This window comes from Lolium rigidum, chromosome 6 (assembly GCF_022539505.1).
Source record: "Lolium rigidum isolate FL_2022 chromosome 6, APGP_CSIRO_Lrig_0.1, whole genome shotgun sequence".
Taxonomy (NCBI): domain Eukaryota; kingdom Viridiplantae; phylum Streptophyta; class Magnoliopsida; order Poales; family Poaceae; genus Lolium; species Lolium rigidum.
The window spans coordinates 97275047-97287938 of record NC_061513.1 but is presented as its reverse complement, the minus strand read 5'-3'; the positions used below and the strand labels follow the sequence as shown (position 1 = coordinate 97287938).

At 55.4% G+C, this 12892-nt stretch overlaps 2 protein-coding genes across 2 annotated transcripts; one reads left to right on the top strand and one right to left on the bottom strand.

The window, feature by feature from the left end:
* Positions 1-1797: 1797 nt before the first annotated feature.
* Positions 1798-2232, bottom strand: LOC124663001 (putative calcium-binding protein CML23). The gene has a single exon (XM_047200768.1). The coding sequence runs from the start codon at positions 2230-2232 to the stop codon at positions 1798-1800; it is 435 nt and encodes a 144-aa protein (XP_047056724.1).
* A 5826-nt stretch (positions 2233-8058) lies between these two features.
* Positions 8059-10182, top strand: LOC124663000. Its single transcript, XM_047200767.1, has 3 exons — positions 8059-8389; positions 8495-9699; positions 9784-10182. The coding sequence occupies exons 1-3, from the start codon at positions 8059-8061 to the stop codon at positions 10180-10182; spliced, it is 1935 nt and encodes a 644-aa protein (XP_047056723.1).
* The last annotated feature ends 2710 nt before the right edge of the window (positions 10183-12892 follow it).

The following is a 12892-nucleotide window of genomic DNA, read 5'->3' as shown; positions in this document are numbered from 1 at the left end:
AAGGTTGGTTGTTTTTAGAAAAAAAAATCAACTTGTGGCCTAAGACACGTTGTGTATGCGGAGTACGAAGATAAACTTGCTAAAAAGAGTAGATTCTGAAAAGAAAAAAAATAAGTGAGTATAGATAGGGAATCACAAACACATGATTTATCATCAAGTTTCAGTTGGCACTATCACGCGACCTCGTTGGAGGAGGTTGGAATACAAAGTCCTAAGGACTCGAAGCTTTGATTACCTTGATCCATATAATTTCTTGAGATAATGACACGAAATTCATGCTCAATCACATTGGTAGATCTCCACGCTTGGTAAAGGATCGCCGGTCTTCAGAAACTCCTATATCGTTCACAATTACCACGAAGATTTTCAAGTGAAACATAACCTTCTAGGTGGCACACAACCTCCAGAATGTAACAACACTGTCTATCACTTGGATCATGAATCCCTTGCAAATATTCACAGTATTCATCATGCAACAACTCTTGCCGCGCCCAGCCCTTGTGAAGTACTCCGTAGTTTAAAGAGCCATCTGCTGAGTAGATGCCTATTCTTTATTATTTAAAGTACCTTGATACTCAAACGCCCCCTAATCTTTGGGGCGGCAAATGATATTCCATTTGTAAGGAGATACTTCTCCAGCAGCTCACTTCGCTAGGCCACACTTTTTAGAGCATGTCTAACAGACCCCTTAAAACGTCCAACACCGCAAAATAAGTAAATAACCGTCGATATACGTGGTAGAGCTCTACCCGGCCGTCTAGCAGACCCCGTAAATCAGGCCCCCGTCTCGAATTTTTACAGTTTCGGCTACGGGGCGGCTTCTCGCCCCCTACTTGTGCGGGGCGGGAGGGGGAATACAGGGCCAACCCCTCACTCGTGGCGGGCTGAAATTTCAGCATATAGCAACTGCTTCTGCGCATAACCTCGCTGGAATCCGGCCAAATTCCAACGAGCTGCGACCGAGGGTCGCGGTACGGGGGCTAGGGACGGCGGCGCGCGAGACTGGGGCGGCGGCAGCGCGGCAGGGCGGCGCGTGAGCCGGAGCGGGGCAGCCATGGTGGGCGGCAGCCATGGCGGGCGTCCGGAGCGGGAGCGGGCGCGGCCGGCGTGGGGGTGGCCGGAGCGGGCGCGGCCAAGGCCGGCGGCGGCCGGAGAGGGAGCGGGCGCGGCCGGCCGTGGCGGGCGGCGGCCGAAGCTCACGCGCGGCCGTGGCCGTCGGGGGCGGGCGGCCTTGGTGGGCGGCCGTGGGCCGGCGGCGGCGGGGGGCGGCCGGGGCAGGGGCGGGCTGGGGCTAGGCAGGGGCTGGGGCTAGAGGAGGAAGAAGGAGTGGAGGAAGAGGAAAAAAATTAATTTGGCATATTTTGGGATATTCCCTTTTACAGTTTAGGCATACGGGATTTGCTAGCTCGGACGAGTTTTCGGCCGGTGAAAACTGAATACAGGACCCTCTATTCGTGTTTTAAGGGGGGAAAAGATACGGAGCCTGTTAGACATGCTCTTAGCTGGTCACTTCGTTAGGCCATACTTCTTCAGCTGGTCACTTCGCTAGAATAAACGTGAATTATTATACAGTAACATCACAGATTATTCGGTGATTTAGCATTTTCAATGTTATTCGTCGAATCAAAGATTACAAATTACTGAATTTACGTTGGACCAGACGGGTCACGAGTAATACATAGAATGAAGGTACATTTTTTAACTGTGTGTGAACGAACGGCTCAATCCAGTGAACAGCGATGCATAGCTAGCTTAGGCTGAGGAACAGCGCATCTCTTCTCAGCCAGCCCACTATCATTAACCCATCATCATCATGGTCTTGAACTCGTCGAAGGTGAGCACCCCGTCTCCGTTCATGTCGAACCTTCGGATCATGGCTTGGCACTCGTCGACGTCCAGGTGCAAGCCCAGCCTGCTCATCATCAGCTTCAGGCTCAGCGGCGTGATGCAGCCTCTGCCTTGCATCTCGTACATCCCGAACGCCTCCCTGCACCTGTCTCCCTCTTCCTCCCGAGTTCCCGCCTCTTCCACCAGTCTCACGAACTCCTCTTCATCCAGAAACCCGTCGCCATCGGTGTCCGCGGTCGCCATCAGGGCCTGCACCTCCTTGGCCGACATGTCGCCGCCGAGTGCCGCCTTCATGCAGAGGCGCAGCTCGGCCTTGGAGATCTTGCCGTCGCCGTCCTGGTCGAACGCCGCGAACACGCGCCTGAACTCAGCTGAGGAAACCATGCTGACACGCAATTGGGAAGAGGTGGCGCGGGTGGGCTTGTCTTTAGGTGCTCGATGTTTCAGACTTGAGGCTGTGAGGCTGACTCTGTGGCTCGTTTGCTGGTTGAGATCTAGTAACTCGTGTGTGTTGGTATTTATGGTTGAACATCTTGGTAAGTAATGGGCGAAAGGGAGATTAGGTCCAACAATTAGCACGTAGCTTCCTATGGAACAGCAAGAGCGAGTGGAATTTTTGACTGAACTAAATTAAATAAAGGAAGTGAACTACTTTGAAAGAACATATAAAACTCTGAACAGGCAAGCGAGATCGATCGATGGTTAAGTTCAGAACTGCCGTGCCATATTAAACTGAACTCACATTTTAAAACTGAACGATAATTGGTGCTAGCCTCAGACTGTATCATTGTAGTTGCTGCGGCCCAGATAGTGACAAGAAGCTTCTGTTCGCGAAAAAAAGTGACAAGAATGTTCTTCAACGGGGATGCACTTATAGAATACGTACGTGTTACGTATTGTAGATATACTCTAACCCTAATTATGTTGTATCCCTTTGTAATTGTTGTCTCATGTATAAAGAGGATACCGAGCCCAGGAAGGGCGCGCATCGAGTATTGTTCCCCTCACATTGTTTTTCCCTCGACACCTATACCTCCGCCGCCTATCCTCTGGAGAGTCTCGATCTTCTTCCTACTAATCAGTAGATTCTACATGGTATCAGAGCTTCGATCTTGAGCAATGTCATCGTCTTCCACTTCCTCGAGCCTCTAGCTCACCACCCTTTCCTTCCCATCGATGTCGTTGTCATTCGTCGGCTCCAAGACCTCTGGTCGTATCAATTTCAAGCATCTACTCATGGTAAATTTATCGCTCCAGAGCCATCTCTACTGCGCACCCAGGTCGTCTCCCATCTCTGTTTTTTTTTTAAATACCACCGGTGCACCACCCTCGTGCGCCGGCGATAAATTGTGTCACCGCCGCTGAACCAGGCTGGCGATAAGCCATTACCACCAGCATGTTTCTACCAACGTGCGCTGTTTAGCTGGAGATAGGGGATTTTGGTGCGCTGATGATAAGGCTTTTTCTAGTAGTGGAACCAGGGTCGCTACGACACTGAAAAAAATCCGGCCTTATTCACGAAGAGGGTGAGCTGGGGCGCCACTCTCGGACAGGGCTAGGTGTGGCAGAGGGTGGGGGAGGGCCAGCGTGAGCACGAACATGACGAAGATCCTGATCGTGCAGATGATAAGCGGCAACAGGAGGCCGCGGTACAGCGGAGCCACACCCAGCAAGAATGCGGGTTCTAGCTCGCGTTCTGGTTCCGACGATGCTAGGCCCCAAAGGAGAATTCGCGTTCTGGTTCCGACGATGCTAGGCCCCAAGGGCATTTTCAACCGGGCGACGCATATCGAACATTGTGGTCGCGGCGTTTATTTGCGTCGTCCCGCGGACAGATATTGTCCACGCGTTCGTTTGCGTTTGGCTGTGCTCATAGCGGGACGACCCATTTTTAGATTTGCAACATATTTAGAAAGCATAGAAAGTAGTATATTCAAATTATACAAAGTAGTTCTAGAAGCCTACCTGACGGGCAGGTCCTGTCGTTGCGTCCCTCCCTCGTCTGCTTCTCCGCCGCCTCCCTTGCGGTCGCTCGGGCTCGGTGCGGCGCCGCGTCCTCAAGCAGCACTGCCGCAGCCTTTGTTGACGGCGCCGTCCTTGAGCGTCTCGAAGGACCGTCTGCTCCGCCGCCTTCTCCTCCTGGGTAGGCGTATAAGGGTCATCGGAAGACCATGAGATATCGGAGTCAGAGTCGTCGTCCTCTGCGGCTGCGGCGTTCCATCTCGGCGTCGAACGCCGCATGGGCCGCGTGGGCCACGTGGGCCGCCCGCTCCTCCTCTGCTTCCTTCTCCGCTTCAGCCAGGGCCTTGGCGTCCCTGACCGGGTCGAGGAGGTCGTCTGTGCTGTCGTCATCGTCGAACTCCTCGTCGGAGCTCGAGGCCGGGGGAGGTGGAGTGGGAGGTGGAGGCGCGGCAGCCTAGCCGTAGCCGGCACTGCTCATGGTGGCTCCGGTGGAGGCTTAGCGGTAGAGGCGCTACGGTGGAGGTTGTGCGGCGGCTAGGGTTTAGTGGGAAGGAGATGAGATGCTCGCGCCCTGTTTATATAGGTCGGAGGCAGGGCGATGGCCGCGCCACGCGTGGCATCGCCATTAACTTCGTGCGCAGAGGTAGGCGACGACCGCGCGCCACGCGAGGCATCACCATTTACGCGGCCGCAGACTGCCGAAGCGACGCCTCAGCGCCAATACTGACGGCGCTAAGAAGACGCATCGACGCAGGATCACTGCCAGGTGGGCCCGACAAAACGTCCGCCAGACGCGAGCGGACACTTTGCGCGTCCGCCGCGATGCATCCGAGACGCATATTTGGGCCAGGTTTGCGTTGCCGCGAACGGTCCGGTTACTTTGCATCGTCCTACTAAAAGTGGTACCAGACGTATTTTTCGATCCGACGAACACAAACGGTCGTGTCGCTCCGTTGGAGATGACCTAAGGGCATGTCGACGACTTCCGTACGAATGCGAGTATCCTCAGCCGGGTGCGCGACGATAAGTAGATAGAACCGTCCAAGTTTAGGTTAATCAGCCCATGTATGCATCTATGTAAAGATGATTATTTTGCACAACTAATATTTAATGAATTCATTAGCAATGATATGTGTCATCGCCGGTAGCCCATTGTTAAGGCCTCTCGTGGACACCAGGCTGTCCGCGACCATTCCCCGCCGACGCGTTGCCATCTCAAAATTGAGTTGTGAATGGGTCGGCGGTCGGCCAATTCTTTTAGAGCATCTTCACCCGTGTCCTCTAAATAGGCGCTAGCAGCGTGCTGGTATAACTAAATGGAAAACGTGGACACTTGCTGTTCACACACCAATGCTACCAAACCGATGGCTCCGATAAGATTTTTTTAGACAAATAAAATATTTTCTTTTAGTTTTATTTTCATGTCATTCAGAATCGATGAATGAATAATATTTTAGCAGGGCGAATTCGATTAAAACATTATTCGCTCCTTGATTCTGGATGACATGTGAAAGTTGCTTCAGCTCTAGCCTACTGCCTACTGGCCACACGGCTCTATGGAGGTGGACGATTGCCCGCTGCTGCGCCGTCTGCTATCTCCGCTGCTCCTCCATCGTCGATCCCCCGCAGCTCTCTCCGCCACTAACGTTAAGTAGGGTGCTCTATCCGTGGCCGCCGCCTCCTGACGCAGCTGCTGCTTCAGCTCCTCCCGCCCCCGACAGTGCTACACCTCCTGCCTTCGTAGCCGCATGTGCATCTCCGCTAAGCGCCGCCGCTCGTAGACTTCATCCTGATGCTGCTGCTCCTCCCGCACCTCCCGCCACAACGCAAGCTCCTCCAACCCCTGCTGCCGCCACTCCGCCTCCCGCAGGTGCTGCTCGTCCGTGACAAATGCATCTACGGTCGCCTCTAGCGCCGCCCCTCCCAAGCCTCGTACTCTGCGAGATGCGGGTCCTACTCCACGACTTCTATGGCCGCCTGTAGCGCCGCCTCCTCCCACACATCGTATATTGTGGGTTTAGATTTTTGCACTACTGAAGTGAGGCGGGAAATGAGAGATTAATATAGACCGACGGCGAGGCGGGAAACCTCCCGCCCGGCGTCGTGGCAGGAGAGTTTCCCGCCCGGCGTCGTTGCGGGATATCTCGCGCGTGGCGCCCTGGCGTCACTGACAGCGCGGCCCCATCGCAAAACACGAGGCGCCGGCGCGCCCGATTCGCGCTTTTGCGAAGGGCCGACACGGGGTTGTCGGCGTTTCTATTGGGCTCGAAATTGCGCCGACGCTTTTTGGGGCACGCCGGTGTGAGCCCATTTTCGATGCCGCCCTCTAAAATGCTATCTAAGCCGCTATCGGGGGCGCCGGTGGAGATGCTCTTACCCGATAGCGATTTGGGGGCTAGTGTCATTTTTGGGCTCTCACCGGCGCGCCCCAAACGACGCCGACCATTTTTCGAGCCCAATAGAATCGTCGGCATCCCCGTGCCGGCCCGTTGGCCCCAGCGCCTCGCGGAACGACGGTTTTCGCTGGTGGGGGCGCCTTGTCAGCGAGAGGACGCGACAGTTCGCATCAGCCGCGACGCGGAAAGGTTTGTTGTCGGCGTTTAATGGTCTCCCGCGCGGAAACCGAGGCGGCCACGAGGGCAGCGATTGGCCACGCGGCGTCCAGTCGCCGTAAATGTGGGTAGTTGCCACCGCTATATAGTACGTACACCGTCCACCACCGCCGCTCCATTCTCCCCTCTCATCTCCACCACCGCCGCTCCATTCTCCCCTCTCCACATCAAGATGTCGCGCCGTCTGAAGACTACCTACTCGATGCTGGGCCTCAACGGCCGCGCGCTGCCTCCACCACCACAGCCGTAGCCGGAGTCGCAAGCCGACGCGGAGAACGGCTCCGATGAGGATGCGGACCCACGGTTCGCGGCGTGGCCGTGGCACGAGGCTTACGTCGCAGACGCGGAAGCAGAGGCGCAGAGGAGGCAGCGTAGTCGGGCGAGCCGCCGCAGGGCCCCGCCCATCCGGAGCAGGCGGCGATCCCCGCGTCGCTGAACGCGCAACGATACCAGCGGTTGAAGGAGGAGCAGCGCGAGTTCGTCAACGACGCGAATCGAGCATGTTTTCGAGATCTCGCGCCAGCGAGCGGCCACAGAGGAGGCGGGATGCCGCCTCATGGAGGCGGGGCGACAGAAGCTCGCAGAGCTCAACGGTAATCGCCACTACGAGGCGTCCGCCCGCCAGCAGGTGAGGCGCGCCGAGATCGAAGCTTCTCGGGAAAGGCTGTAAGCGCGGGAACAGCGCCTCCGGCAAGCCCCTGCGACTCCGGCCGCCATGCTCCACCGCCAGATGCGCGAAGCAAGGGAGAAGAAGCGGGCACGGAAACAGGCGGCAATGGCGAAGAACGACGACGAGGTAGGGCCGTCGAGCGCCCCAACCGACGGCCACTAGATCAGGATTAAGTTTAAGTTTTAGTTATGTTTAAATTCAAGCTACTTTTATACAAATTTCGTATGAATTTGGATTTTTAAATATCATTTTAAATTTCAAAATCTATCGGGGCTGACGTATAAGAGGCGCCGGTGTGGGAGCAGCATCCCCAAATAGAGGATGTTGTACCGGTGCTCCAAATACAGCAGTGCCGGCGCCCCTGTCGGCGACTATTTAGGATGCTCTAAGGACCGGTGAAGATACACTGGCGACATAGTTTTAGTATACGAACGAATGTTATTTTACACCGCCGCAGCCGTTGAGTAGCGGCCCTCTCAAGGGAGAGGCACGCGCTGACATTCCATTGGTATCGTGATTTGGTTTGTTCTGATTGGCTGGGTGACGCAACCCACGTCGCGCCGTCCGGCCGATCGTCGCGCCGCGTCGGCACGTCAACGCAGGGCGACCACAGATTCGATATTCAGTGGCAGCTCCCAAGCCGGAACACGAGCCCTGGTATTTGATTTCTCTGTATGGGAGCCATCCTTCTCCTTCCTGTTGTGACAATTGCCATCTAGCACGGCAAGGCATGCTTACGGTCACAGATAGATGGCCGAGTCGAACCCAGCAGATGTCCACTAATAAGAATTCTACGGCCGGAAGGAGCACACAGATCATCTCCGCTAGTAGTCTGGACTCTGGAGTGTGCGTAACACTACATACATGTTCATATCAAGTAAAGTAGAGTACTCATATATATACACGGCATAGCTGCGTATTTCGAATTCATTCGCTATTACACAAAGTAGTCACTGTAATATTACCATGCCGCTTCTCGTCGCGCAGCCCCCGCCCATTTCTGTCAGTTATGCCATTTGTAGCAGCAGTAGTACCAGATTCAGCAGCGCACTTCCTGCGCCAGATGCTGGTAGCCTCCTCCTGTTCGATGATCTGCTGCTCGGTGACGGCGAGGACACCAGGAATGACGACCCTGAGGTGAAGCTCGAGTGGCTCAGGTCGCAGATCATCGGCGCGGAAGCAGAGTTCTCGTCGCCGTTCGGAACTCGTCGCGTCACCTACGCCGACCACACCGCCTCCGGTCGCTGCCTTCAGTTTGTCGAGGAGTTTGTGCAGCGGAACGTTCTCCCGTACTATGGTGACAATGTTTCTACAATTCTACTCGTTCTTTTTTTTTTCTTTTCCTGAGTTGTCTTTCCCACTGATTTATGTATACGTTTTGTGTTTTCCATGGATGGTGCAGGAAACACGCACACGGTGGACAGCTACGTGGGGTTGCACACGGGCGAGCTCGCCGGTGAGGCGGCGCGGTACGTGAAGCGCAGCCTGGGCGGCGGCCCACGGGACGCGCTTCTCTTCTGCGGAACGGGCTGCACCGCCGCCATCAAGCGCCTCCAGGAGGTGGCCGGCATGGCCGTCCCTCCCACGCTGCGCTCGCTGGTGCTGGAGGCCCTCCCGCCTTCCGACCGGTGGGTGGTGTTCCTGGGGCCCTACGAGCACCATTCCAACCTGCTCTCGTGGCGGGAGAGCCTGGCGGAGGTGGTGGAGATCGGGCTGCGGCCGGACGACGGCCTCCTCGACGTGGGAGCCCTGGAGGCGGCGCTGGCGGCGCCCGAGCGCGCCGGGCGGCCCATGCTCGGCTCCTTCTCGGCGTGCAGCAACGTCACCGGGCTGCGCACCGACACGCGGGCGCTGGCGCGCCTGCTGCACCGCCACGGCGCCTTCGCCTGCTTCGACTTCGCGTGCAGCGCGCCCTACGTCGGCATCGACATGAGGTCCGGGGAGCCGGACGGCTACGACGCCGTCTTCCTCAGCGGACACAAGTTCCTCGGCGGGCCCGGAAGCCCGGGCATCCTCGCGATGTCGTCGCGGCTGTACAGCCTCCGCCACACCGCGCCGTCCACCAGCGGCGGGGGCACCGTGCTCTACGTCAGCGCCTACGGGCACGGGGACACGGTGTACTGCGAGGACACGGAGGAGCGCGAGGACGCGGGCACGCCGGCGATCATACAGAAGGTCCGAGCAGCGCTGGCGTTCCGGGTGAAGGACTGGGTCGGGGAGGCGTGCATCGACGAGCGCGAGCAGCGCATGCTCGCCCTCGCTCTCCGCCGGATCCGGAAGGCCGCGAACCCCAGCCTAAGCCTGCTGCTCGGCGGTGCCACTGGCAGCAGGGCGCGCCGGCTCCCGGTCCTGTCCTTCGTTGTGTATCCTCCGTTCGACGTCGACCGCGAGCCCAGCTCCGGCACCGAGCCAGCGCGCGACGGTGGCGGGAACAAGGAGTTGGGGGTGGCGAGGCCGCAGCTGCACTGCCGGTTCGTGACGAAGCTGCTCAACGACCTGTTCGGCGTGCAGGCTCGCGGGGGCTGCGCCTGCGCGGGGCCCTACGGCCATCGGCTCCTCGGCATCACTCCGGCGCGAGCCAAGGCCATCAAATCCGCCGTCCAGATGGTAACCGAAATCTTCCAAAGCATCACACGGTAGTCGTCTTTGTTTGATGATTCTTGATCGGATCGATGGATCTCATGCATGCAGGGCTATCAGGGTGTGAAACCAGGGTGGACGCGCGTCAGCCTCGCCTACTACACGTCGACGCGTGAGGCCGAGTTCGTGCTGGATGCCATGGACTTCGTCGCCAGTTTCGGCCACCGCTTCCTGCCGCTCTACACCTTCGACTGGAAATCCGGGGACTGGCGCTACAATCACAGCTGCGGCCGCGTCTTGCCAAACAATGGTGTCACCGATACTGCTTCGACTAGTGCCGCTCGTGCGTCGCCTGCTGGAGTAGCAAAACCAGAGCGCGACTACCAGAGCTACATGGCATTTGCTCGGAGCATGGCCGAATCCTTGCTCAGCGCTGGTCTGAAGAATGACACTCCCGCTAGGGACATTCCCAAGGCCATCGACCAACGGTTAATTTACTTCGTCATGTGAGTCGCTCTAGAGTTGTTGTCACTCTTGCTTCTTCTCGCCTTCTTCAGCCCCTTCAGGAGATGTTTGATTTTTGTTAAGAAGATAGGAAATATACATAACTTACATTTGGTAATGTCATACGCTTTATGAAACAGCCCCTTGTCACCACGGCTAATATAATGCACATTATAATTAGGAACCGAGTGAGTCTTATATACTCCCTACGACTACATAATACTCTCTCTGATCCATATTATTTGATGTTAAAGTAGATGTATCTAGGACTAAAATATGTTTAAATACATCTATATTAGCATTAAGTAATATGAATCAAAGAGTATAAGATGTGATTACAACTAATATAGAAGCATATTGGTTATAATACTATTCTTATATTATGGGATGGAGGAAAGAGTAAGGATGGGAAACTCCTCCACGACAATCTGCTTGACTTCCTGAGTTCACCACCACAAGCGTGCTTGCCGCATCATTTGGTTCCACCTCAAACAACCTCCTCTTGGCTAATTTCTCAGCTTCAGTATCACCTGGTTTGGTTTGGTCAGACTATTCGTCGTGTCAATCAGATCTTCATCCATCTTCCCTATAGAAGGAGGGTCCTTCCTCTCTGGGTGGTCACGCTAGTCTACATAGCCACCTCGATCCATGTTTATGCCATCCCCAGAGCGTCCCCTTCCTCTAGTTCATCTTCCCTCGTCAAAAGAGTCACGTCCACTCCCAGAACCTCCACAAAAGCCCCTACGGTTAGAGCCATCACCTCTTCCTTGACCACTAACATAAATCCAGTCGCCAAATTTGATGCTCTTTTCTTAAGGACCACATCACCACACTCCTTAAGATCGTGGCCAGTCAGACCACAAGCAAAGCAAAGTTGACCCAGTTTTTCATATGTAACAGACGTACAAGTATCTCTTGCTGCTTAGTACTATAGAGATAACAAGCTCTACTACATCAAGCCTTGCCTGACTCCGGCGATGAAGAGGCGAGAACAGCGGTACACCTTCGGCTCATGCTAGTGTCTTTAGTCGTCGCTAGGTGGTTCGAGTATCAATTTATAATTTTCTTTACTTTTTAGCATATTTGCACCACTGTTAATGATTATTAATATATCGGCAGATTTCTCGCAAAAAAAACCATGTCACCGGCCGTCGGACATTGTGATTCACCTTTAGACGAACAAAAACACCTTGAAAGGTCCCTGCTGGAATCATCTCCGTCACCAAGATCTGTCCTGCCGTCCTCTCTATTAGTTTCTTGATAACATCTTGCTTGCGTTATGCTTCAGGCAGTTTGTGCACCTGAATCCATATTGGTAAAAACTCCAGCTCTACCGAGAGCAGAATCTTTGTTACTTAAACCTTTTTCATATTCTATGGTCTTAGAAATATAATATGAGAAAGGTTTAACTGACAAAAACTTTGACAAATATTTCTCCTTCTAGGTATGATGAGTAAAGGTCCATCCCCAATGAAGGTTAGAGCATCTCTAGCGGAGTCCGTAAACACGTGAACTGAAAATTCAGAGTTCAGTTCACCAAACTCGTGTTTACGGGTCGGAAAAACGTTGTCACAGTAAAACAAGAACTGAAAAAGTGACTTTGAAATGTCGCGGGGAAATTGGTCGATGATCATATATATAGATGGATTTGATACTCCGATTGACCATCAAAACTTACATAATTCGATAAATTAAACCTAAATTACTTAGTACACCGGTGGGCGCTACTAATTTTAACCAGAATGCGGTCTAATAGCCTATGCGCGCGGCGGTGCCGGTGGTGGCGGAGCGTCGACGCTGGCGTCGAGGAGCTTCACTCCTCATCGGTGTCAAGCTCAACTATCTCGAGCTTGACGCGGCGGACGCGCTCCTCCCGACGGCGCGCCTCGTACTCGCGCACTTGGCAGACGGCATCCGCCTCCTCCCGGCGGAAGTGAGCGCGGGCCTCCGCCTCGGAGATCGCATCCACCTGCGTGAGAATGGCCTCCTCCTCATCGGAGCCGTGGACATAGTCGCCCGCCCAGATCGTCGGCGACCGCGCGGGGACAAGCTCGTCATCGTCGTAGCTGTTGGCGATGGGGAGCCACGGTGCGCGACTGGAGCCGCCAGACGACGACCCCTCGCGGCCGTTGCCATACCTCACCAGCTTCCCTGGGGGCGTGAGCCCCCAGTTCGTCCACCGGCGGGTGCTGCGCTTGCGCGCGCCCTCCGACTGTTTCCACTTCCGGCATTCCGCGTCGGTGCGGAACACGGGGGGACACGGCGGCGAGTCCACGCCGCCCAATCCCGCTCCGCGGCCTGCTGAACCACCACCGGAGGCCATCGCGCCGCTTAGGAGGGTGGAGGGGTGGCTGCACAGAGCTCGATTGCTCGCCGGAATATGTGTGAGGCAGCGGAGGGAGTGGAAACGGCGGAGGGGAGTAGGGTTTGGGAACTCCCCTCCGCGGCCCCTTTTAATACGGGGCGGCCGCCCAGTTTCTCGGGGGCCCGAACTCGTTATACGGGCCAGGCCGCTAGTTTCTCGGTGGCCCAAACTCGTTATACGGGCCAGACCGCTAGTTCGGGCTCCGTTCTGGCCCAGTTTCGGTCCGAACCCGTATTTTCGTCGGAGTTTTTCAGTTTCGGCCTGTTTTATGGACTCTGCTAGAGATGCTCTTACAAGGATGCAATGGTGATACTGAACTGAGTCACCAAATGAAGTAAAAAAATGTAAAAC